General features: G+C 40.0%; 1 protein-coding gene across 3 annotated transcripts in view; it reads left to right on the top strand.

Annotated features, from left to right (window-relative positions):
* Positions 1-15,918, top strand: part of DAPK2 (death associated protein kinase 2) — a 54,283-nt gene extending 38,365 nt beyond the window's left edge. The window contains exons 9-13 of one of the 3 annotated variants that reach the window (XM_061999656.1): positions 3,511-3,663; positions 5,117-5,162; positions 11,243-11,332; positions 11,509-11,589; positions 12,126-15,918. In XM_061999656.1, the coding sequence (XP_061855640.1) occupies positions 3,511-3,663; positions 5,117-5,162; positions 11,243-11,332; positions 11,509-11,589; positions 12,126-12,197 (442 nt within the window). In that variant the 3' untranslated portion in view covers positions 12,198-15,918. Of the gene's footprint in view, positions 1-3,510; positions 3,664-5,116; positions 5,163-6,080; positions 8,265-11,242; positions 11,333-11,508; positions 11,590-12,125 lie in introns of those variants that run through there. The other 2 variants (XM_061999657.1, XM_061999655.1) reach the window with 2 other exon arrangements.
* Positions 15,919-25,782: the final 9,864 nt, after the last annotated feature.

Below are 25,782 nucleotides of genomic sequence, written 5' to 3'. Positions count from 1 at the left end.
GAGTTATTTCAGATGAAAAGAGGGAAGGTTTAAGTTTTTTCTTGTAAAGGCAGCAGTCTAGATTACTGTGTATAAATGTTGTCACTCATATTCAAGAAAGTGAATTTAAGCTGCAATAGGAACAGAGAAGTTTACCTTGGGAACTGAGAATTTGTCTTACAGGATTGAAAATGGCTTGTTAAAGCTAATAAAGACTGGTTGTAAGTATTATTGCTGTAAGTGAGTACAAGGGAAAAAAAAAAGATATATTTAAAAAAAAAAAGAGATAAATCCGTAAAAGTAGGAAATTATGACAAGTTCAAACTCCCAAAAAAATGAGGTTCCGTGGGCCTCCTGGGGGCAAGCAGCTGAGAGAGGTTTAAGATGGAGTCTGAGAAATCAGATTTCAGTGCAACAAATTCCCTTCTGTTCTGTGGTACAGAAAAAGACAGGTAAACCCAAGCTCAGGTAAAGGGATTAAAAATATCATTCAGATCCTTGGTTTTTATCAACACTCTGACCTTCAGTGATGTGTAATTGAGAGGACATTAAACTTTGTAAATTGCTGTTTATGTGTATTCCTAAATGATAAGAAGAAAACTTGGGAATTGAAGGTAAGTGGTTGGGAATAGCTGCTATGTGATTCCAGTGATGCATAGACAGATGCTCTCGAGATTTTTCTGTTGCATTGAGAGTTCTGTCCCAGGGCAGAATAATGCAGTAGGTTTGGGTACTGTATCTGGTGAAAGAGATCTGATTTACCTGGTGGGCTAGTACTGAGTGCTGTAGTAATTAAGGTTGAAATTCATTTTCCTACAAATGTATAGGAAAAAAAGATTGTGTTTTTTATAAGAGGAGGTGTCAGCTTGCATGATATGCTATGCACTAGAAATTTTTATACCTTTAACCAGTATTGCCTGTTCACTTTAAAGCCTTTTGTTCTGAAGAATTCTGAATAAAAACGGTATGTTTAATGATACTGCCTACTTCAGCATACATGGCAGTAATCAAAGGGATGCCATCATGAGGTGCAGAGAGCAAAATGCTTACAAGTCTGTAATTCAATAAATGGCGGAGTGATTCATACAATCATAGAATGGTCGGGTTGGAAGGGACCTTTAGAGATCATCCAGTCCAACCCCCCTGCCCAAGCAGGTCAACCTAGATCAGGTCACACAAGAACGCATCCAGATGGGTCTTGAAGACCTCCAAGGAAGGAGACTCCACAAGCCCCCTGGGCAGCCTGTGCCAGGGCTCCCTCACCTGAACAGTGAAATAGTTTTTTCTTATGTTTAAATGGATCTTTTTCTGTTCTGGCTTCATCCCATTACTCTTTGTCCTGTCACTAGATACAACAGAAAAAAGGGATGTCCCAACCTCCTGACACCCACCATTTAGATATTTGTAAATATTAATAAGATCCCGCCTCGTTCTCCTCTTTTCTAAACAGCCCCAGTTCCTGCAGCCTTTCCTCATAAGAAAGATGTTCCAGTCCCCTGATCATCTTGATGGCCCTGTGGTGGACTCTCTCCAGCACTTCCCTGTCCCTCTTGAGCTGAGGAGCCCAGACCTGGACACAGGACTCCAGATGAGGCCTCACCAGGGCACAGTAGAGGGGGAGAAGAACCTCCCTTGACCTGCTGGCCACATTCTCCTTGATGCATCCCAGGATGCCATTGGCCTTCTTGGCCATGAGGGCACATTGCTGGCTCGTGTTTAGTTTATTACCAATCAGGACTCCCTGGTCCTGATTTGTAAGGGTGAAGACTTTGTTACTGAGGTCTCCTGTTAGATGTTTACAGGCGCTGAGGCAGGATATAACAAAAATCATTGGCATTAGGTGTTGAGTTTTCAGAATCCTCCCATTGCACAAACCTCAAGACTGAGGAGAAAAAAAAAAATTCAGAGGAGAATAGGGCACTGCTGGTTTTGGCTGATGTTGGAGGGCCAGAAGGTGGAATTACAGCTGCTTCATGACATGGTTTTGAGAAAGGGAAAAGAAAGCAAGGCTCTAGGGGAGGTTTCCAAGCTCTTGTTTTGGAATGCCGATGGTCTGTGGCAAGGTTCCTCCTTGTAGCTGCCTTTGTAGCTAACAGAAATAGAACAAAAGGCTAAGAGGAAGTATGAAAAACCCGAAATGAGACTGGCTGTGGCTTATGGGGTGAAATTTACTGCATCAGTTGGAAGACCTCAGTCATGCTGCCATGCTGTGTCGGTTGTAGAGGGAGATGAAACACGTTATGCACTCAAATGATTATTCTGTGGATAAAACCACATATGGTAGCTGGGAACTGGGCTGAATGGCCAGTTAGATGGTCCCATCTAACTTGCTGCTTACTCCTAGATTCCCTGTCATTGTGGCAGTGGCAATACAGACAAGGTGAAAGGTCTGTTGAGGAGGATCACGTAAGCAATCAATTTAATATTCAAACATCAATTTAGGTCCCAGGAGTCTACTGCAGTCCTGTTTTGAGCCTGCTGCATCCTGAAACTATGCTATCAAAGCTAGACATAATAAGATAAGCATAATAACAGCCTACAAGATTTTTAAAAAGGGATGAGATCAATTTCCTTGATATAAATAACATTTCCCGTAAACCAGAGTTTTGCAAGTCAGCATCCTTGTAGGTTTGGGGGGGGGGGGGGGGAAGGGGAGGAGAGGGGAGGCAGGGCAGAGGGAATCTGCAGTGAATTTGTTCTGACACGTGAGTTTTGTGGAGCAGAGGTAAATTGTCATCAAAGATGAAGGTCGTCAGTCACAGCTGACTGATAGGCGAAGCAGCATGAAAGCTTTTTTTGTCTAAGTGAAGACTGCTGAATGGCATTTTATTATGATGATTTCTTCATTGTATTCTTGCAGAGTAAGAATAGAGCAGAAGGAAACAGAGGGAATTTTTGAATTGTTCAGAAACAGTGGGATTTTATTGCAGCCAAAGGCCTTTTGTTTATGGATTCCTTTTAATAAGCAGCATGGCCCTACCTCTCCAGCAGAGTTGGCCCCTAGGCCAGGCCACACACCTGACCTCGGATCACACATTGTATCTTGATTCCTGCTGAGAAAGGTCTCTTGGCTGAACCCACTGTGTGGGGAACTTGTCAGCCTTGCAGTCAGAAAGCAGTAGGGACAGGGCTTTTCCTATCCCAAGAAAACACTGCTTGATATGCTTGAAGCTGATAGAGGCTTCTGCCTGCTAGTGTTTGTGGATTCTCAGGAATGGAGACTCTCTTCAGCTGAAGATTTCTCTAGATTGATTAGCAATGACTTCAATGAGACAGGAGAGGAGCATCTGTGCAGTTTTATCTGTCTGCACACATTAGTGCTGCACTAGAGACTTTCAGGACGAGCCTGACTCATAACTACAGATGTAGTGAGCCAGAGCTGGACTGGCCATGGCCATCCCACATGGCATGGCTGCTACAACACAAGTTCCACAAATGTTCTGAGAGTATATTACACGGTCACTGTGGTTTCATTAGGAGACCTCTACTGTTTATTTTTCAGTTGATTCTTCTTCTTGCTGACTTATCTAGGCTTAGTGGTGCATCACCTTTCCTTGGAGAAACTAAACAAGAAACACTTGCCAACATCACAGCTGTAAATTATGAATTTGATGAAGAATTTTTCAGCAATACCAGTGACCTGGCAAAAGATTTTATTCGGAAACTCCTGGTGAAAGACACACGGTAAGTAAAAATTCAGCAAGATCCATTTGTCGCTAAAGAAAAACTGGGTGAAGCGTAGCATGATGAGTAACCTGCAAAGCTTTCAGTGGTGTTGCCATTCAAGAGCAAAACAAGGAAAATGCTGCTGTGCCTCTAGTTGATGGCTGTGCCCTGAAACCATAAGAAAAGGAACCATATTCCTTGAACTAAATGTCACTTGTGGGTCTGCATTCTTATCTGAGTTAAGATGGTACAACGGGTTGTAGGTGAAGGGCTGAGAATGATGTGCTAAATCTCTAGATCAGGATAATTATGACTAATATTTCAATCTACTATAAACTACTTGCATGGAGGTGACATAATCCCAGACTATGCTTCCAGTGGTACGAGGGCAGAAAAATATTTACATATGCTCATAGTGGAATTGTTCCTTAAGTCCCTGTCTCTGTTGTGATCACCTAGAATTTGCATGATAGCTATGCAGGTCTTTATTCCCAGGTTATAGGAACCACAGACCTTTTTTTAATCTTTCTTACTTTGAATAAAGTGCAGACAGAAGTAGCATCTCCTTCCCCATAACCCTGTTATGTTCTGAGGAGGAGTCAGGCCATTGCAGTTCTTTTATAATGGCTTCATTACAGGAGAAGATAAGTACTGGAGAGAAAGAGGCAAGCTGTTTAGTCAAGATTTCTGCAAATCTTCATGCCTTTTAATAGGTTCGAGTAGATGGGATGTAATGAGAGGTTTGTACAGATCTAGCAACCTCCTTTTAAGAAAGGACAAGACAGTGATACTGATATTTGTCCCATATACAGAAGCAGTCCCTGTGCAATGCTTTGTGTTTCTACCTTTGCTTTTAATGTGCTCATCACCAAACTGCCACCCTGTCAAAGGAAGTTAGGATTGGTCAGGTTTAATTAGGTTTTAAGTGTTCCTCTCAGAAATTTTGCTTTCAGGAAATGTCACTGATATAATACCCTGTTCCAAAGGATAGTTTGATATAGTTAATGTTCATAGAACCGTACAATTGTTTGGCTGGAAAAGACTTTTAGATCAAGTCCAGCCACTAACTTAACAGTGCCAAGCCCACCACTAAACTATGTTCTACACCTTGATTCAGACATGGTTATATTAAAGTTCTGTAGAAAGAATTTCCTAACCGTGTAGGATTAGAAAACAAAGTAATATTTATAATTTTTTTAATGGAAGGAGACACAAAAGTACAGGTCATTTTAATCAAGTAAAAATTAAAATTGTGCAGATCGAGGACAGCTGCTTACTGAAACTTAGCACAGCTCCTAAACCGCACAAGCAGTGTACCTCATGGAGAAACAGAACCTTGAAATTTGAGAGTTAGTCCTGGCATTATCTTGATAAATGCTTTATATAAAGTCTGGAAGAAGTGTGAGTCAATGTGCTTGTGAACCAGCTACTTCACATTCAAGACCAGGGGGATTTTTGTGTTGTTTTTTAGGAAACGACTTACGATTCAGGAAGCTCTGTCTCATCCATGGATAACGGTAAGACTGAATAAAGACACAGGTTTTTTACCACAAGCAAAACAGGGATGATATTCTCACTCTTATTGGGGTTTGAAATGGAAAAGTGCCCTCTAAGTGCCTAGGCACCCTAGATGTGTCAGATATACTGGGAAGAACTTGGTTGAGTCTGTCTAAATCCTTGGATTTCTGGAAATGACTTCTTTTATTACCATAACTTTCAAAAAGAGTGACAGAGCTGTGATGTTTGAACATTACAGTGTCCCATATTAGACTAGACTTGGCATTTTTCCATCCTCCTTCTTTGTTTGCATGGACATGCACTACATGTTTGGTTTAATGTTTTCTTGAGTTGCCAGTTGATTACAGCCAACATGGAAAATATAATTTCTCTCAAGATATAACTGCTGTATCAAGTGTGCTGAATTGCTCACAGTTGTGTGTCTGTATGTATTTTTTTCATCATAAATATTGCTTGCTTTTTAGGCTAAATCTCATACTGAAAATATGTTTAGCTAATCTCAGCATGACTAACAAGGATGCTTGAAATGCAGTTTTTGCATTGCATTGCACAAAACATTAACTTGAGTGTTTTCAGGTTGTTATTTTTCCTCTTACAAATATTGATAGCTTTGAGGCTGTTAACTGCTAAAAATGAACATCAAAATAAATTGCAGCCCTGTTGCCCTGTTAGTTACATTTATCACATTGGAATGAATGCATATCACTTGTCACATTTGCTTTTGGGTTTGTTAGTTTGGTTTTTTTGTTGTCATGTTTTTTTCCTTTAATCACATGCATGAAGGAAAACCTGTGGGAGCAAAGAATCTCCCAGCACTGTGGAAGTTTGAGCTGCATCCTTTGTGTAGAGCTTTTGAATTACCACACTGTCTTGTGAACATTCAGTAATATTGGTTCCTCTATCTGATGACTTACCAGCTGAAAGAAGAAACAAAAGTCCAAGAAAACAAGAAGGTTGAGAACACACAGCTGAAGACAAAACACCTGAGAGAGTACACCATAAAGTGCCATTCAAGTATGCCCCCCAATAATACCTACATCAACTTTGAGCGCTTTGCTCGAGTAGTAGAAGACATTTCACTTACTGAACGGGGTTTCAGCACTTTGGCTGCGTCCCATGATTCCTTACAGGCGGACATTGATGCTCTGGTTTCCATTTATAATGAGAAAGAAGCTTGGTATAAGGAAGAGAATGAAACTGTGAGGCACAGGCTGTCTCAGATGAAGTATGAGTACCGTAAAATGGAATCCTTGAAAAGACATCTACAAGATGATATCAAGAGTGTAGGCGCCAGTCTTACAGGCATCACTGGGAAATATGCTGATCTGCAGTGTCAATATGAATCTCTCAGTCAAGAACTTTCTGAGGAACTCAAGTGGATACAGGATTTAATGAGTAGTTTTCAACTGGAAAATGAAACCTGTATTGACTCAGTTTTCAACAAAGATATTAATGAATCACTAATGGAGCTGTTAAATAGATCTCGCTGGGAAGAATTTCTTGCAGGGTTGAATCTTGATGTAGCAGAAGCAAATCAATGATGTTGTAGGTCGCATTAGGTGCAGTTTGCTGCCTCTTTCATTGTACAGCAGCTTAAAAAGTTTTCGGTGCATAGTTTCTACACCAAAACATCACCAAAAACTAAAATATAAATGTTGATGTATTGCATGAGATGCTGACCAAAACCATGAACTCCCAGTGGTTTGTAGTGTTGAAGTTGGGTTTTTTTCCCCCTATATTTTGTGTCTGAGCTAGAATATCACAGTTATATGGACAAATCTAACCCTTCAGCCTTTTGCATCACCTATATCACACTTCTTCATGCATTAGAATTCCCAAATATTACCAAGTAATTAACTTGGAATAAACAGTAGGTCAGTCTGTACTTAGTAGAAGCCGAGTGCCTGGAAACTAGTAAAAATCTGAAGATAGCATCTTTGGATGAAGGTAGAAGTTGTGTAGAACTGCTGCAAGCAGTTCTGTAGCCCATATGAGGGAAATATTTGCAAAAGTTAAATCTGTCCTGTAAAACAAAGTAAAGGTATAGTAATTTAAAATGTAACTAGTACTGCATAAATTCTCTGTGGAATGGTTGCTGCGGAAGAAAAACTAGGATTACTTTTTAGGCCACTTAACACTGAGTGAAATCTTCTGTGAAAGGTGTTAGCTGCTGATTAATTCCTTACTTCAAAATTGGGCTAAGTTTTCTGTCCCATACAATAAATAAATCCTATTAAAAAACACATCTGGGAACTCGTCATGAACTGTTCCAATAGCTGTGTATCTAATTTTACAGTGCAGATATTTTTGAGTGTTAAGTGATAACATGGAGCTCTGGTTTGCTTTCTACAATAAAGAAGATGACAAAGCTAAAACTAATTTAATCTGTGGTGTGGGATTTGAGACTAGTTCTTGCTGTAAAGATATTTTTTTTTCTTAAGTTTTAGAAAGCAGAAGAAAAATTGTCCTAAATTTTGAATCATGCCTGGCTGGCTTATATTTCAAATCAGTCAGTTGATTGTACTAATCAATATGCACAGATGTACCCATCTCATTTTTGGACACAATAAATATTTTTTTTAACACAGGATGCAATTGTTCCCACATGATGTAGCTGGTGATTGAAGAAGAGATATCAAGCTTCTGTGTACCAAAAAGAGTTGCCAGCTTAGGTCTGCAGCTAATTTAGAAGTTTGCAGACCCTTGGCTTAGCGATATTAATCTGCTTTTCATGTTCTTTGTGGCATTTTTCTCTGCAGAAGTTATAAAGTTTTCAAAAGTTTCAAAGTAGTGTAGATAGCCAGATGTCCCTAGCAAGCTGGTGTTGATGGCTGGGGAGAATTGGCTTCCACTGTGACAAAAGTTATGGAGAATTTTACTGTCTATTTCTTCTCTTAAAATGCTTTGATCGGAATTCCTGCAGGTTCCTTGGGGCTGGAAGACCCATAAGATACTGTCCCGGGGAACCAGAACACAGGGTTATTTTTTTTCCTGTGAACATGGGAGCGTTTTTGTTCTTAAAAAGTAACTTGGAGTTTAGTGAGAACAAATATCTGCAGAAAATACTCTCAAGAATAAAACTCTTCCTTGCCTCAACTATGATCTCATATTCTGTTTTCATGTAGATTTTCTTTGGGAACAAATGCACTGGCACAATGAGAAGGAACATTAAATCAGGCCACTCTGTTCCTGAGCATGTTTGGGTGAGACTAATATTGTTGTGACTCAATCCTGGAGGCTAGTGCCCTCTGAGCTGAAGGAGGTCACTGACACACTGCTTTTGAGAAGATATCCTGATGATTGTGAAAATGACAAGGTCGCTGGTTTGCAGGCTATTTAGAAATTGAGTGGCAGTTATTAACAGGCTGGAGTATTGTAAAGTGAGCTATTTTGATCCAGCAATGGTTCTACTGCTGAAAGGGCAGTTAGAAATTTTTCATGATGATTGTACAGCTGACGTTTAGCCAGTGACATTTTTTCCACTTCAAATTGATTTCTACTCAATGCTTTTTTGCACCATGCTAGCCGTTTGCAGCATGGGGAAATGGTATTTAATGCTTAAATGTCCCAGTTCTGTTGCATGCAAAGGTTGTATACATCTAAATGGGAATTAGGCCTAGCTGATAGCTTGGCTCTTTGAATTACAGCTGAGACAGCTGCACAAATGCTACACCTATAGCATTTGATGAGAAAAGCGAATTTGTTGTCTCATTATCAATTATTTTGGTTAAAAAACCCAAGTTTTAATCTGCACTGATGTGTTTTCTGCTCTCCTTTGGTATTCTTGCATTTTCAAGTACCCGGCTTGATTGCATTCTAGTCCAGTTCAGTATAAATATTTCTAGATTATCCACCTCCTACATGTGCAAATCAGAGCTGCTAGAATGGTTGTCATTGCATAAACTCTGTAATCTTTGAAAGGTTAATTTCTGGCCTTTCTCTTTCCACTTTTACCAGATCTGATTTTGGTTGTGTTTTTTTGCTCCATTTGTCAGACACAATTGTCCGGTCTACATAAATTTTGATGTAATTTTGGAGTTCAAGGTGCTTCATTTTCAGAAGGATCGTGTCAGGGTTTGTGGAACATCTGTTCTTTAACACTAGGTGGGCGTCGGACAATTTTAGGCACATGTTTGAATTCTGATTTTTTTTCCCCGTTTTTCCATACTCTGGTATTGCAATTCCTTCCTCATAGATTTATTGACAGGGTATCAATGTTTGTGCTTTCACACACTGGATGTGGTTTAAGGACAAAGCCTGAGCTCCTTCAGAAATATGGTAGTATGTATCCTTGTCACTAATACTGAATGACAGCTAACTTTTTCCCATTTTATTATGGTAATGTCAGCAAAAGCTACTGGAGTGAGTTTGATGGAGTGCTGTGGAAACGATGAAGAGACTGAAGTGTCTGTCAAAGGGAGAGAGGCTGAGAAAGCTGGAATTATTTAATGTCAAAAAGAGAAGGCCTGAGGGGAATCTTTTCAATCTGTATAAATACATGATGGAATGGAGAATAAAAGAGACACTCTACTCATGCGTCCAATGATAGGACAAGAGGCAATGAGCACAGAGAAAAAGAAGACAATTTCTTTTAAACATTAAAAGAAGCAAACAAATTTATTTACTAAAGGAGCTATCAAACACTGAAATATTTTGTTGGAGCTGCAGAGTCTCCTTCCTTTGAAGCCCAAATGGGATATGGTCCTGGCAAGCTGCAGTAGCTGACCTTGCCCTAAGCAGGGCATTGAGGTTAGACAATCTGCCGAGGCTCGTTCCCAAATCAGTGGTTCTGTGATTGCTGGCAAGTCCAGTGTTGACCAAATCTCCTTATGAATATACTTTTCTTGGGCTACCTTCTAATTTTGCTTGGGATCTGTCAATCTCAGACTAACTGCTGATTACTTACAGTGGCAGGTTTCCTGAGCCTTGCTGAGGTTTTGATAAGCAGAAAAGGTTTTATCAGCCAGCTTTCTGAGACATGGGAAAAGAGCCACTTTCCAGTACCTGTTTAGTATTTCAGTTGTAGAGTACAGCTGATGCTCTCTGAAGTTATTCCACATTTCACATGTACATGAATGTTCCATGTTTTTCATTTCAGATCTGAAATGGCTGTCTCCAGACTCACCCATGTGTCTTTTGAGTGTCTGTTAGCAGAGCACATTTTAATTATTTTCTTCTATGGTGTTTAAATTAGCCTGATAAAAGAAAAACCTGTTGAAGCACAACTCAGAAAATATGTGCTAGAATAAAATGAAAAGCCATACATTGGAAGTTAGGAAAAAGCTCTAATGTATCTTTGTTTTAAAATATCCTTGTAAAAGGCCACTATAAGAAAACTACTTGAAAATTCCAAAGGAAGCAGGTGCCTAATGGTGTGATGATGCTGAGTTTAGCCCTATTCTGTTGTGATTTCTAGCAAGCATCTGCAAAACCCCTGAAGAGCAGTTCCATCTAATTTCTGTTGGGTCTCTGTTGAACGTTTTCATTGCTTTCTCAATGCCTTTAAGTGAATAAAGGCCCACTAATATAAGCTCAGTCCAGAGAAAATGGAGATGGTGCAGGTATGTGCTGAGAAGCACCTAAGCTACTTACAAAGTGAAAGCATTACCTGAGCACCCTCTTAGTGACCTCCTGTTTTTTGTAGAGCTGTCCTTCACCTTGTTCTTTGGCTAGAAAAACTGTTCAGAGACTTTCTGTTTGGTTTTTTTGTGTGGATCATTATGAAGCACAAGACAGAAGTGGAGGCTGGAGTAAAGTCCATGCCATGTGATACCCTTTTATGCCAGGCTGAGTGGCTAGAAAGGGGCAGCAGTGGAACTTCTCAGAAAAACTTTGTGTGCAGGGCCAAGTGTGAGCACTGGCCATATACTGATTCTAGGATTTTGAGTTCAAAGGAATCCTGTCCAAGCACAGAGTGGACTAGGTTTAATTGCTTTTTCTTCTACTTTTACCTGTACGAATCCAGGGCCTCCCCAGCCAGCATTCTTTTCAGCCAGCTCCAGAACATGTGAAGAATCTTATGTATTTTACGCACCAAAAGGAGTCAAGCAAGCAATAAAACTGCTCTCTTATCTTCCAGCCAGTGGACAAGCAGCAGACTTTGGTTCGGCAAGCATCTGTTGTTAACATGGAAAACTTCAAAACGCAGTATGCCAGAAGGCGATGGAAGGTATGACAGCGAGGCTTTAATCCTCTCATGTAAGGCTTCCCAGGCCTGATGGGATCAGAGAGCAAGACAGAGCTTGAATGTGAAATTATAATGCACAGTAGATAAAGGAAATATGTTTGGATATGTCTTGCACTGCATATGTATGGTCAAATTCTCATTCTTCTCTCTCTCTCTAGCTTTCATATCGTATTGTCTCATTGTGCAACCACTTATCTCGTTCACTGGTGAAAAAGGTCCTAATTCAGGATCCAAGTTTGGTAGGTACATTTCTCTGTTGGGAAGAAGGACCAGTTTTACTGTGCAGGGAGTTTGGCTGTCCTTGATGGATGCGTGGCCCAACAGAGTGACAGTAGATTTGAGGGGGAAACCAAACAGGACTGAGGCATCTTTTGTGTCTCTTTAATGCTGCTATAAATTGTGTTGCCGTGATGTAAATGTTGGGCAAGGAGTACTGATGACTCTGGAAAGCCTTTAGGTCCTAGCCATATTTATTCTGTAGAGGACCAGCATGAAGACTGCAGATGATGCTTGGATACCATAGCAGTGACTGTGCTGTCTGACTGAGAGCTGAGCAGTGGTGGAGAGAGTCTGCACTGCTGGTCTTGTGCCGAACTGTGTGAAGGAGAGTAGGGATGGACCCCTGCAGTGCATGCGACCTTCTGGAATGAAACTGAGTGATTCCTATTAGCTCTACTTTGGTCAGTAGATAATACACTAAAAATATTGGAATATCATGTTCAGGAACATGCTGTCTCGTTTATGTAACTGAAACATTGTGGTCTTTGTATTTCAGAGAAACTGTGAAAGTAACAGTGAGGATCTTTCACAAAGAAAAGCCACTCATCAGAGGAGAAGCAGCGTATGATAATGCAACAAGAATTCTGCCAACAGGAGGCAGAGGAAACTTTCATCCTAGCTGAAAAAAAGCAGCCCTGACAGCAGTCTTTGACCTATTATCTGAATCCTTGGTATGATGCTTCTCACTTCTGAAACTACACCAACAGCTGGATGATGTTATAAAATGCCTACTGAACATTTGAAAATTTGGGATCCAGATTCCCAGGGAAATGTCATAGCACAAGCACCAACTGGAGTGCTTTTATATGTGCTTTTATATGTGGAGCAATTTTTCAGTGATACTTGAGTCTATTTGTGATATCAACTGCACCCAGGACGTAGGGTGCTACTGATATGCTTTTACTGCAGAATAATTCACATTCCACACAATAATTAAGACTGTGTGCATGTCAAAGGAGGTTCTCCTCCCTCGCTACTCTGTGCTGGTGAGGCCTCATCTGGAGTCCTGTGTCCAGTTCTAAGCTTCCCAGCTCAAGAAAGACAAGGAACTGCTGGAAAGAGTCCAGCACAGGGCCACCAAGATGATCAGGGGACTGGAGCATCTTTCTTATGAGGAAAGGCTGTGGGAACTGGGGCTGTTCAGCCTGGAAAAGATAAGACTGAGGGGAGATCTCATTAAAAGTGTTGGAAAGATATTTGTCAAGAGGATGGTGCAGCTCTTTTTTGTGTAGTGTCCAGTGACAGGGCAAGGGGTAATGGGCACAAGCTGGAACACAAAAAGTTCCACTTAAACATAAGAAAAAACTATTTCACCATGAGGGTGAGGGAGCCCTGGCACAGGCTGCCCAGGGAGTGTGTGGACTTTCCCTCTCTGGAGGTTTTCAGAACCCACCTGGACATGTTCCTGTGTGACCTAGTGTAGGTGGACCTGCTTTAGCAGAGGAGTTGGACTAGATGATCTCTAAAGGTCTCTTCCAACTCCTACCATTCAATGATTCTATGATTAATGTTTCAGTCAGGGAAATTGTTATAGAGTCTTAAGGAAGTTTTTTTTTTTAATAGAATGTTTGTATTTGTTATTGGCATAGACATTTAATGGCAGATATCTGACAGGTTTTTTTGCTGTGTGCAGTACTCTGATGTTGCCAGAAATTAAGAAAAAATCCATTACATAACGCATTCCATGCCATTACATATCCTAACCTTGATACTTACTGTACTGCAGCAAGAATTGTGCTCTGGCCATTGATTTTGGCTGAAGACTAGCATAACTGCCATTGTCAATTTTGAGTATAACTGATTCTGGACACTGAGAGGATGATAGAGGCCATGGAAATTTTGTGTTAAAAAGAGAAAAAAACTGTTTACATGCACCCACTTACAACATTTTTACAGAATGATGTCAGGATGCTTCACCAAAACAAGGCACTTAAAAACCCAAGGTATATGAAGAAATGGTCTTCATTAGACTTTGTTATTGTTTTAATTTATTGCCAGCAATTAGAGATTCATAAACACCTATTTGTGTAGGTGCTGTCGCTGCACAAACTGCAAACATCTGTGTTTTATTCAGGGGGTTGTATCCAAAATTGAGGAAGTAAGCACTTCTGTATTGATGTAATGTCTTTGTGCTAGGAAGTTGCATCATTTCAACTATGTTAGTTTCTAAGCCAGTGTGGTAGAAAATTGGTAGAAACTAATGTGCATAGACTAAATAATGTAGTAAATAATATGCATATTTTTCCATTGAATGTATTAGTTCTTAGAAGTTCATATTTATTTTACCATTTAATAAATTAAAAATCAGAAAGCAAGCCTACTAGAAACACCTATAGATGGACAAAGGAACTATTTTTGTTTGGCTTTATGGTTGGCACTTCTAGGCTGAGGTTTTAGAGCTGAAGGTGTGAACTGGTGTCTAAAACTGGTATCAGGTTAATTTTGTCTGGCTTTCAGTTTCTAAAAAAAGAAATTAAAATATGCTGCTTTGAGTTGTAGCTTTGTATCCTTGCTTAGGCAGACACTAACATGCAGCAGGTGAGAGTATTTCTATGAAATGAAGGAAATTTACAAGAAGCATTGGAGAGAGAGGTGGAAGGTCAAATTTGAAGGAAAAAACGTATAATGAAGGAGATGACGAGGGAAAAATCAGTAGAGAGGAATTTGTATGAGAGGGACATGTAGGGAGTGGTGGTGAATGTGGACTGGGAAGGTTGAAGGAGAGCGTAGAGAATGTAGGTGTAGGAACTGTGGGAGAAAGAGAATGATTGTTTCAGCAAATATGGCATTGCATTTTGATACTATATATTTAATTTCCTTTTATTTCATGTGTTGTGCTGCCGTAGCCTGGGACATGTGCCTGGTCAGCAGATAAGGAGCAGAGTATGGGCTTTTCACCTTCTATTAAAGGTGTATTTCTGAACTGTCGGTGTAGTTTTTCAGGCAGAATTCTCAAAAAGTGCTCTAGTAATGCATATATTAAAAGGGAGCAGGAATGGGAAAAGCTATTGTTTCAGTGTCTGGAGGGAATCTTTCATAAATAGAAAACTAAAAATATATATTTGGATAAAAAGCTGCCCAGCTTACCTACTCAGTTTTTCTTCCTGCTTTCCCTGTCCCATGTGTTATCGTTAGTTCATTCTTTAGGCTATGGAAAACCAAATAAACTCTCAAATCAGTTCACAGAGTTGAAAAAGACTTTCAGTTTCCAAACTGGAGATTGCAGGGGGTGTACAGAAATTGCACTTCTGAAAATTAATCCCTGGTTAAAATAGCGGCTAGTTTGTTGCATCAGAATTGTGCTCTCACAGACATGGGGTCATCCTTCTTATGTAAAATCCTAGCACTTGGCAAGCAAGACAGAATGCAGTAGAGAGGCAGCTGGAGGAGCACAAGGCAGTGTGTAATCATAAGCTCCAGCTTATTAATTCTATAAAAGATGTAAGGTGGTGTTTTAACAAAGATGTTAGAGACAGCTCATGGCATTTGGTCTTCAGTCATCGTTGTGCCTAGGTCAGCTAAGGACAGAAGTGCTGGCTTAGTCATGGGAGGGCAGGATGGTCAGCCTTTCTCTTTGGCACTCAGTTGTTTTGTAGCCCCACATGGCTCCTGAGTGATGTGGCATTCATTGCACAGAAACCACAACAAGCTGCACTTGCAACAGGCCAAAGTACTCCCTAACTGTTCCAGATGAGAGTGCACTGTGAGTATAAAATCTCTTGTTCTCAGGACTAATGTTTGTGATTTATTAGGAAGTTTTACTATGTTTTTCTAAATCTAGCTTCTGTATTTATCAACCTATCTATTCCACTGAGGTGGAAATTCAGCCCCACCTCAAGGAGGCATAGTCTAATTAAACTGTTTACAGCACTGGAGGGCACATTCCTCAGTGCAAGGGTTTGTTTCCTTCTTAAGGAAGGCTTCAAGCTGGGTTTCAAGGAACAACCAAGAGGGTTAAAAAAACAGTGTGGAAGGCAGAGGTGGTGGGATGGGAGATGTAGTACACTTCAGTAGAAGAGTTTATGTTACAGAATTTACTTTGTTGGGGGAGAAAAATCTATTTTCTGTGTATTATTTTTGAGCAGTAAGGAAGCTGGAGGTAAGCAGAGTGATGGTCTGGAAAAAAAAAAAAGCAAGTACTTTTGCTAAAATCAGACTATTGTCACCATTATTTTAATAGTGATGTTTTTAAATCTATGTGCCTCTATTTTTGTTAAGATAAATACTGATTTTTAAGTGCCTGGAAATAGTACAGACTGTTAAAAGTAACAAATATATTTGTTATTCTGATTTGCTAATAAACTTTTGCAAAGCATGAAGGGTGTCTTGTCTTTCTTTCTGTCCACATGAGCCGACACGGTGGTTTGAAGGAGGTGAGTGGAGACCGCAGTGAGGAGTGGAGCAGGGCGGCCTCTCCAGCAAGGCCCTGACATGTCAGAGGCACCGAGCTGGCACCCCAGTGCCAGGGCCAGAGCAGGGGAGGCTCCTCGAGAGCCAGGCCTGGCACCAGCCACAGCTAGGTAGTGATGGACTGTAGGCACTGGGATGTAGTTTTGATATATACATCTTTGTATGTATGTGTGTACATCTACATACATTGTGTGTACATCTACAGAATGTATTGGTATGAAATGCGAGTTTCATTAGATATACTGTCTTAAAACATGGAAATGCCCTTCCAATATGTAGCTTAGAGCTCTTCATTCAGTTGACAAAGGACAGGAAATGCTAAATTAAGTTTAGTCATGTAACTCAAATAATAGAAAACAAGGTAAGGATGGAATATTGGTCTCAGTGCTGGGCCTTAGTCTAGTCTCAGCTCTTGCTGGTCCTTTAAAGCCGCAGCACATTAAATCCTCAAAAGTGCAGCAAGCGGAGTCTTCATTTTGAAATGTGAATGGCTCAGAGCCCATGATGGTGAAGAGCTGGGAATATAGAATCTTACTGTGTCATACATGCTACCCCCCATTTCCCCACATCTGCACCTGTATCAAAGCAAGAAGAAAGGCCTGTGGCAGCCCGGCACAGGAGCATGCTGTAAGCTGTAGTAGAAGTCACTAGTTAAATGCGCAGTGCCCCCTGCATGGCGTGTATCTGTCCCCGTGTTTATATCGTTATGAGGCAAACTAATGAATTGGGGACTGTAGATCTTTTCTTGGTGTTTGGTTATTCTGCTGGGAAGAAATCCTAGAGGAGTCTGTACAATAGGCAGATATGTGGGGTATTTCCAAAGCCAGTTACTGTGGGCAGATGGCTTACCAACAGTGGTCTGTCATGCCAGGAACCAGGAGGAGACCCTGCTATTTAACCAACTTGCGATGAGGATATGCTGTTGTGGAAATACTGTCTTACATTTATTTAAGGTTCATTTTTATTTTAAAGACTGAATTCATAGAGCTATTCCATTTGACATGTACCATGTTGAAAGAGTTATTGTACACAGGAACATATGATTTTCTGAAGTTACTGATGCAAAATCACTATAATTACATCGTAAATGGGATCATGGTAAATGAAATGGTTGACAGCAAGGCAAGCTGAATAAAATTATTTAGATTTCTAGTTTTGGACTTTCTGGAGCATGTAAAGCAATTTATGATTTTCTTGTCAAGTGGATCCTGATGTTAACTGTGGAAAGATAAGAATAGTCATGTATGTCGACCTACAGGTACCTTGGCATTTGTCCTAGTTAATAGATACAGCTTTTTTCAGACTACTGTCAGAAGAACCTGCATACTGCTGCTTAAAGTAGGGGAACCTGTGTTTTCTGCATGCAGAGATGTGTCAGTTGCATGCAGTGAGGTTGAACAAGATGCGTCCTTCAGCTTCTTCTGGAGCAGTAAGTGCTTGTTTCCTTCCTGTAGTTTTCCTTCCTAGTTAGCTAATATCTACATCACAGGACTGATTTCATGTGTCCCAATGTCTCAATACAAATTGATGTAACATCCTTTGCTTTGAAAGCTGAGGCCATTTAGCCTGCAATGATATGTGTTTTCAATGCATTTTAAGGTCCTGTGTGGCTTGGGGCTACCAGAAGTCCCACCTTTTCACAGCTTAGAGCCTTGATCACTGGGAGAGAGAACAATGCCGACTTTCTTTGGTATGAGCAAACCTCTTAAGTCCTGTATGCAATATAGAAGCAGCAGCACCTCTTGGAGCTGTGTGGAATGACAGACTTGACACTCCCCACAGAAGAAGGTTGATGACTCATTCTAAGGGACAGTTCAGGGCTGCCTCCAAGCCAGGGTAGACACTTTCCCACAGTCCAGTACAGCACTGAAGAAGAGAAGCCTCGAAGAAGGGTTAGGTTTCAGACACACTTCAGACACTCTTCTAAATGATCAAATGGGGAGTATGTTTGCAAGACCATGTGGGTTCCTTTCTTCCTGCCTTGCTTTTGAAGTTCTTGCTCTTTTCTTCCCACAGCAGCTTTCTTGCCTTATGCTCCCCACCCCAAACTGTACTTCCGCTCAGATGGGTTTTTTTGTTTCAGAGAGCACTGGCTATTTATTTCTTTAAAAACTCCACTGGGAGAATTCCAGATGTCCATTCTCTTTGTTTTGAAAATCCTTTCAGGAGGCCACAGACTGTTACAAATGTGACTGAGAATTAATTTCCATTAATATGGATGAATTTCTTCTGTTTAATGGCTTTGACTCCACTGGAGTCTAATCATAATGGACTGTTCAGATGGGTTACCCTTTTGAGAAGTTCAGATAACAAAGTTCCGTGGGGTAATATAGGCTATTTCTCCACTGGTTGGCATGCCTAGCCTGCTTGGCTCTGCCCAGAACTGTCTGGACAATTAAGTTATGTCCTATGTTAAAGGTAGACCAAACAGAGTGTACTTGCACCACAGAATCTACTTGCTGCTTGAAAACTCTCCTAATAACAAAAGAAAGCAGTAAGTCTCTTCTGGCAAGTTCAACCTGAAAGAAAAACAAAGCAATACCTGAATGTGCCAGAAATGGCAATGCTGCCTGCGAGTTTGGGACATGATTTTCAGCTCCTTTTGGATGAGCAATGACAAAATCTGCACTGGCAGAATGTTGTGCCTCAGCTTCAAGCCATTTCTGTAGTTAACGTTAATAAAAATAGCTATGACCTGCTGTGATCTTAAGTGACTGTCTCTCTCTTGTCACCGTTGTTACTGCTCATGTATAAGGGGATGCCTGATCTTTTATAACCTTTGCAGTGTGTGACCTGCGGGAACCTTGAAAGACGCTGGGCAGACCTGGGAGACAGATCAGCAGTCCAACCCCAGCAGGTAAACTTTAGAAAGGAAGATGGCTGACCTGTCCTTGAGAGTGTTTTTGCTGACATTGGTGCTTCTTCGAAAACACAGTGGAAAGCACAGGGCTGAATTCTGGGGTTGTCAAAGGTTGCCCAGGAGTTGCTGTATGTATCTTAGGGAAGTGGTTCATCGCATGTAGCTGAAGCTTTATGGCTTCAGTCTGATTGGTGCTCATTAGGTAGCCATCTTTGCCCCCTAAAAGGATATATAATAGACAGTACATTTAAGGGGAAGCAGATGACAAGGTATTACATATCTGCAAGTGGCAGATAGATGCTTTTCTGAGACTGTGGTGGTTGTAACAATTCCTTCTCCTCTGGTTGCCACTTCTGCAAAATGTAACCTGCAAGAAGCAAACAGTGATAAAACTCTCACCATTCCCAATGGCACTGTCATTCATCAGGATGCTTCCAGCTAGGGGCTTTAGGGTCGACCATATAACAGGAGTGACTATCATTGAGGAAATCCTTCAGCTCCAGAAAGGTAGATAAAGACAGATACTTGCTGAACAGTCCTCAGTAGGGTTTGGGCTATGTTTGTGACTCTGCAAGTGCAGAGGAGGCTGCACCCAGGTATCAAGAAACACCTGTAAAGAGAATGAGATTCTCTTCCACTCCCTAGTGGAAAAATCAGTGAAAAACTCTCCTCTGAGGCTGCAGGAAACAAACTTTCCTCTAGAAAAAGTTGTTTCATTTGTGACAAAGAAGCAACCCCCAAAATAAGTAGTCTTATGTCTTTGTTCATGTCCCCCAAGCTTAGTGACGCTTTCCTAGAAAGCTGATAGAACACATGGCCCTAAATGACTGTAAGTCAAACTGGTTCCATTGCACTGGGTCATGGTACCAACTCAAGTAAAAACACCTCGCATGACACTTGTCATGTTACAATTATACCTGTGCTAAGACCTGATGGTGGATTATAAGAGGTGCTTTCCCTATTGAATCTCAGCACCTTTTGTTAACTGATAAAGCAGTGTACAAATTTTTAATTTTGGTATTTTTGTTGGAGAGTTTAATTAAGGCATTGTACAGTATTATTAAGAAGTAGCTAAAGTGTTCTTTCTCTTGGCCTAATGTACTATCAGTGTTTTTCTCAGTCTACTTGGAAACTAATTAAGCCTACCCAAGATGCTGTGCAGCAATTAAGAAAAATATGTCTAAGCTTGGGGCCATAACAAGCCAAATAACAGAAGACATGCAGTATATAGTCTTTGTTGAGGAAAGCACTTGATCAAAAAAAGGTAAAGTTGACCAAAATAGCTGCTCTCTCCAGTATATACTCTCTATGATAAAACTAGGATCCATGGAAGGCAAGCATTCTGATGTGACCCTAGTGTTTTGATTGTGGCTAGGGACTCCTTACTGACCTAACAAGTACATGAGAATCAGGAGTGGTTTGTTCAGATTTAAATGCAATTTCTCGTAAAAGATGGTGAGTGTGGTCATATAGGAATGGTCTGAGTCATCAGTGGTAACAAAAAAAATACTGGGGTGCTAACAGAAAAAGTGTCTTTCATTAGAAAGTAAGACTGGATCTCAAAGCTTATATAAAAAAAAGCTTGTTTATAAAAAGCAACAAACCTAGTTTGACACTGAGATGCAGTAAGGCCTAGTACATTTAGACATGATTGTGACACTCCGTTTAAAATACATCTGAGTTTCAGATTTAGGAAACCTATTCTAGTAACGTCTTTGGTAGTGAAAATGTTTGACTTCTGATGCAGTACAAACTTGATAGATTCAGCATTCTTTACTATTGTTTACTCTATACTTGTAAACACTAAGCAGGACTGCAAAGCAACCGGACAAGACTCTTGATATAATTAAGTGAATGCTGATCAGCCAGGATGATGGGAATGTGTCCTTGATATTTATGAATTTGAACGGACTTTAAATCTGTTGGAACAGGTTGATTTGGTTCAGGTTTCTTTTGCTAATATGTGTAGATAATGCTAGAATTGACAGTAGGGTACAAGGCAGAAAACTGGGAAGTGGTTAGCTGTGTAAGCTGAGATCTGTGTCCTAGCTTTATGTTGCTGAGGTGGTTATTTTTGTTTAGATTTGGTCAATTTTTTCCTGCCTTCATGTCTGGCAAACTACATGGCTTATAGTATTATTAATATCACTTACAGATAATATTTAGCATCTCCTCATCTGTAACTTGGGTTCATATAACAAATGTCAGCAAATAAATGGAGAATTAACTTTTGACAGCCATATACACCTTGCCACAGTTGCCTTCTTTGTGAAAAATGGGAATAAGTGCTTCTAGAATAGAATTCTTTCTCTTTGATTATGGTGTTTTACTACAATGCAGCACAAACTTTCCACATTTTTAAAGGGTTGCATAAGAATTAAATCAGTGGGAAATCATCTGCTGCAGATCAGCACATAGAAGGAGGATAATGGTCTGACTCAGGCTTACTGAAATGTTTGTTATCAGAGGTTTTGTAATAGTACAACTCAATGTATTTGGATACACTAATAGTCTCCACCTGTAAGAAGGTGCATATTTTCATTGTGGTCTACTTGCTTATGCTTGTGGACTTGTAATGCATGACCCAAAAAAAAAAGTTTTAGTCCTTGTATTATGTACAATATTAGAAAAGATCTTCATTGTGAATTGGTCATGCATATTGTGTGTCATGACAAAAGACACTTTCCTCAGAGAGTCTCAGAAAGTTTTTGTTTGGGTTTCTTGTTTCCAGTTTCTTAAAAATAATTTATACTCTAGTGGTTGCTAACATTAGAAGTAACTTTTCTAAAATGTCAAGCCTCTTATCTGTTTTGGAACCAAAATGTGTTAATTGCTCAGTTTGAAGGAGAAAAAAACAGTGAAAATAAGATTAGGAGCAATTTGGACACTCATATTGTGTATGGACACATGCTCATTTTGTTACAGTAAATATTAAATTACCTGTTTCTCAGTGTGACATCAGATACAAGCTTCTGCATGGTCTCTGAACAAACTTGCTTAAATTCCTCAGACTATAGAATAAAACTTCTCAGAAGAAACAGAAACTCTGTTTTGAAGAGGAGCAAAATGAACTTCCAGCATTCTGAGAGGAATTTTAAAATCAGCTGAAAAGCCAGTTTCCCATATTGAATCAATATTAATGTTCAGTTAATATCAGAATGTTTTAAAGTAAGAATGTTTAAATGCTTTTTCAAACAGTTGGGTTCCTTTCCCCTGGCCTATCATGCATTTTAACGTTTGTAGCAGCTTTGCTTAGCAACTCCCCAGAGAACCAGGGTACAAAAGATCACGTAAAAATTCTCTTAAGTTTGAAACCCCCAAATTTACAAAAATTAGAAAACATTGAAAATTTGAAAATGTTATGTACTTCTCAAATAATTTTTTGTTATGCAGCTGCTTTTTAACCAAGTTTCCTCAACATTGATGTGCAATAGATTTATCCTGTACTTATTAGCTTTGTACAGCTATTGCTAGCCGAAACATTAACACCTTAGTATCATTCTAGTTGCATGAAGTAAAGATTTTTCTCTCCTTGCAAATTTCTCATTCTAATGACTGCTGGAATTTTCATATGCTCTGTTAAAGTGCTCTGTTACTTCAACACTTCTTAGGCACTATAGATGTGTGTTTTGCACCTGACCACATGCCACTTCTTGTGTACCTTGGAAGTGATACACATTTACTTCTGATTTTTGTTGAGTATAAGTGTAAATAGGACTGGTTTTAAGAGAAGCTACTTCAGACAGAGTAAATATACAGCTACAAAACATTAGTCAAGATCTCTTTTGATCCAAATGTTAAAGATCAGCTGAACAGACACATAATATAAAAAACGTGTCTGGTCTTCCAATGTCTTAGCTAATTAAAACATTAAAAAACTTAGTAAATTTATTGTAGTATTCCATTTAAAATCTCATACCATAACTGTAATCATGGTATCTGAGCACCTTTGAGTCATGAACAGCTTTTGTAAGAGAGTGAAATATCTGCTAAGGATTAGCAAGAAAATGATCAATTTGTCTTTTTTGTCACCTACGTTCTTGCTCAGAAAAATCACTGATGTTCATTAAATGACTTTCATGCTTATTTTTAAATACAGGTTTAAAAGTTTTCTTAACTTCTAACTGAGCCCAACTTGGTGAGAAGTTGAGCATCTGATGACTTTGTCGCCAAGGTACAGAACACACCGCTATGGGAAGCTGTTGCTAGTTTGCTAGGTGTTATTTTTGTTCTCTGTTTCCATATCGTAAAATATTAAGTGACGTGTATTTAGAGGTGCCCCATCTTTGAAACAATAGAATGCTGCAGTCCAGATGCCCTGTAGGGGTAAAAGTAGCTGTTGGCTCTGGCAGGCTGGCCAGTTTCCCATTTCAGTAATTGCTTTCAGCATGCCTGAGATATGCCCTGCTGCTTCAATGGGATACAAGGGCTTTGTTTTTCTTCCTGTCCTATACTGTCCTGTAGCTGTGCTCCCATCTCACATTTGTATGTGAAACTATCACGCAGCATGACCTCATTCCTCACACTGTAAAAACCAATATTTGCACATAAAGAAAAACATTTAGGATTGAATTAAAAGCCTGACCTTGAACTTTCTGAAGCATGTATCCCAGATGCTCTTCTGAAGGATCCTTTGACCTAAGCCACTCTGACTCTCCATTTAGATCTAAGCATCTCTAGCCTTCTTTGCAAACCCTGAAAATCCTTCTTGGCAGCCTGCTTCAAGGGAAGAGCCCCTCTCTGTGTTCTTTTCATTGCTGTCAACCACCTATCTGTCTTGCCCCAATTTAGGCACGACTGTTGATCCTGGGGCGTGTTAAATCAGCCAGGAATGGAAGGAGCACAGTTTGAGGCTTCAAATGTCCCACATCAGAACCTGTAAAGATGGACAAGCAAGTACCATCCCTCCTGTCCTCCTCTTCCTCTGTTGCTGATGGCATTCTCAATTCAGATGTACCAAATGGCTTTCCTACAAAACTGCAGCTGCAATTATTACTTATGGATTACCTTCCTGTAGTGTTGATTTCCAGTTTTCACAATAGCATTTCAGATTTTATTTCAAGGAGGACACCTTCATGTAAAGTGCACAAACGTGATTGAAAATTATTTTCAGTCCTGAACTTTAAAAGTCGTTCCTCCAGAAGCATGTGAACAGTAATATTGATTTGTATTGTTTTATTCAACTACTGCATGAGAGAGTGACATCAGTTCTGATTGTAATTCCTTTTGTCCTCGATATACATTTAAGACACCTGTTACATAGAAGATAGAGCTAAGGACATTTCTTAGAGTGGCGTCTCCAAGCATTAAAATAGTTTGCTCTCTGTTCAGTACAGTTATACATTCTACAGAAGTCTTGTGAATGATGGTGGACAGGTTATACATCAGGCATTGACAATACTGCTGACAAAATAAAATAGCAAGCTAACTCATTCCCATGCTTCCCTCCTCTGTTGTACCCAGCTGATGCTGAAGCCTCTGCTCTGCTTGAAGCTAACATTAACTAGCACTGAATTGGAACACGTTGCATTTGCAAGCAACTGGATTGCACAGTGTTCCCCTGGACTTCCTCTGAGCCTGAAAAAGAGATATCCTGTCCACTCAGTGAAAGACAGTGGCTGCCACATTGATTAGACTATGTACACTGAGCAGAGGCCAGCTGGAGTAAAGTGTATTTGCAGGCTGGCTGGCCTTGCAGTGCAGCGTAGATGGGCTGTTTCAAACGTTGATGGAGGTGACAGGAGATAGGGCAATGAACGTAAAAGGGGAGAAAGGGTTGTGCATGAGGGAAGGAGGCAAATGACGCTGAGGAGAAGCTGGGAAAGGTGGGGAGGATCAGTGTACTGCACAGTGAGGGGGTGAAGTTCAGGGAGCTGTTTGGCAATGTTGGACCTTCTTGCAAACTCTAGAGGTTAATTTCTGTCTTTAATAAAATTTCCTTACTGAAGTTTGGAAGGTGTTGCATGATGTAAAATGTATTCTGGACTTAGGTCATAACACACTGTACTAAACTATTCTCAGCTTCTAATGAGGCTGCTCTTTGCTTGGCACCCGGGAGTCAAGAATAGATGAGGTTTATCTAATATTCATTTAAATGAAAGTATTTCAGAAATAAGAACATGAGAGAGAAATCTGGAAGGTATACAGAGAATTTAAAAGGAATCATAGATCTGAGGTTTTCCTCTGGTACAATTTCACATTTGGGCTTTTGTGAATATTTGCTTTATTTCTTATACAAACTTTTTTCAGTCACTGATCAAAACTGCAATTTTAGCCTGTAGGACTAGGCTCTTCTAGTCTGAGTGTGAATGACCGTACATTTGGTGACTTAACTGAAAACCGATGTCATAACAGTTTCCTCAAGGGTGAGGGCTTGAAAAATATCTAAACGTTTCTTCAGGTGGTACAGCTTAAGGGAAACTTCAAATCCATGTGTTGAGCTGTTGGAACATTGGAGGAACCACAGTTTTTAAGAGCATTTTCAACTTGTGAAACGTTACACTGAATATTCTATGAAAATAGGTCAAAGGGAAAGTTTTGATTATTTTTTTTTGTCAAGTTCTTGGAATTGGTAAAAAAAAATTAAAAAATCCCATTCCACACCTGTGAGTTGCTTTATGCACAGAATTTAAATTTGTTAGCAATTTGTTAACATTCCAACTACTGAAATGGTGTCCAGAAAGTTCAGACTTATATCCTATCCTAGATGTGTGAATCACCAGAGGATTGATTGATGGACTGTTCCTCAGGGCGCCAGCTTGGTTTGCAGCCCTCTTTGTCAATGGGCAGAGCTTTCTATTCATCTAGCCAAATATTTCTATATAATGGAACTGCTTTTCATTTCAAAGCAACACTTAGGTGTATTTTGTGCATTTCTTGCTGT

The sequence above is a fragment of the Colius striatus genome, chromosome 7 (genome assembly GCF_028858725.1).
Source record: "Colius striatus isolate bColStr4 chromosome 7, bColStr4.1.hap1, whole genome shotgun sequence".
Lineage (NCBI taxonomy): Eukaryota > Metazoa > Chordata > Aves > Coliiformes > Coliidae > Colius > Colius striatus.
The sequence above is the reverse complement of the archived record's forward strand: the minus strand, read 5'-3'. Positions and strand labels throughout refer to the sequence as shown.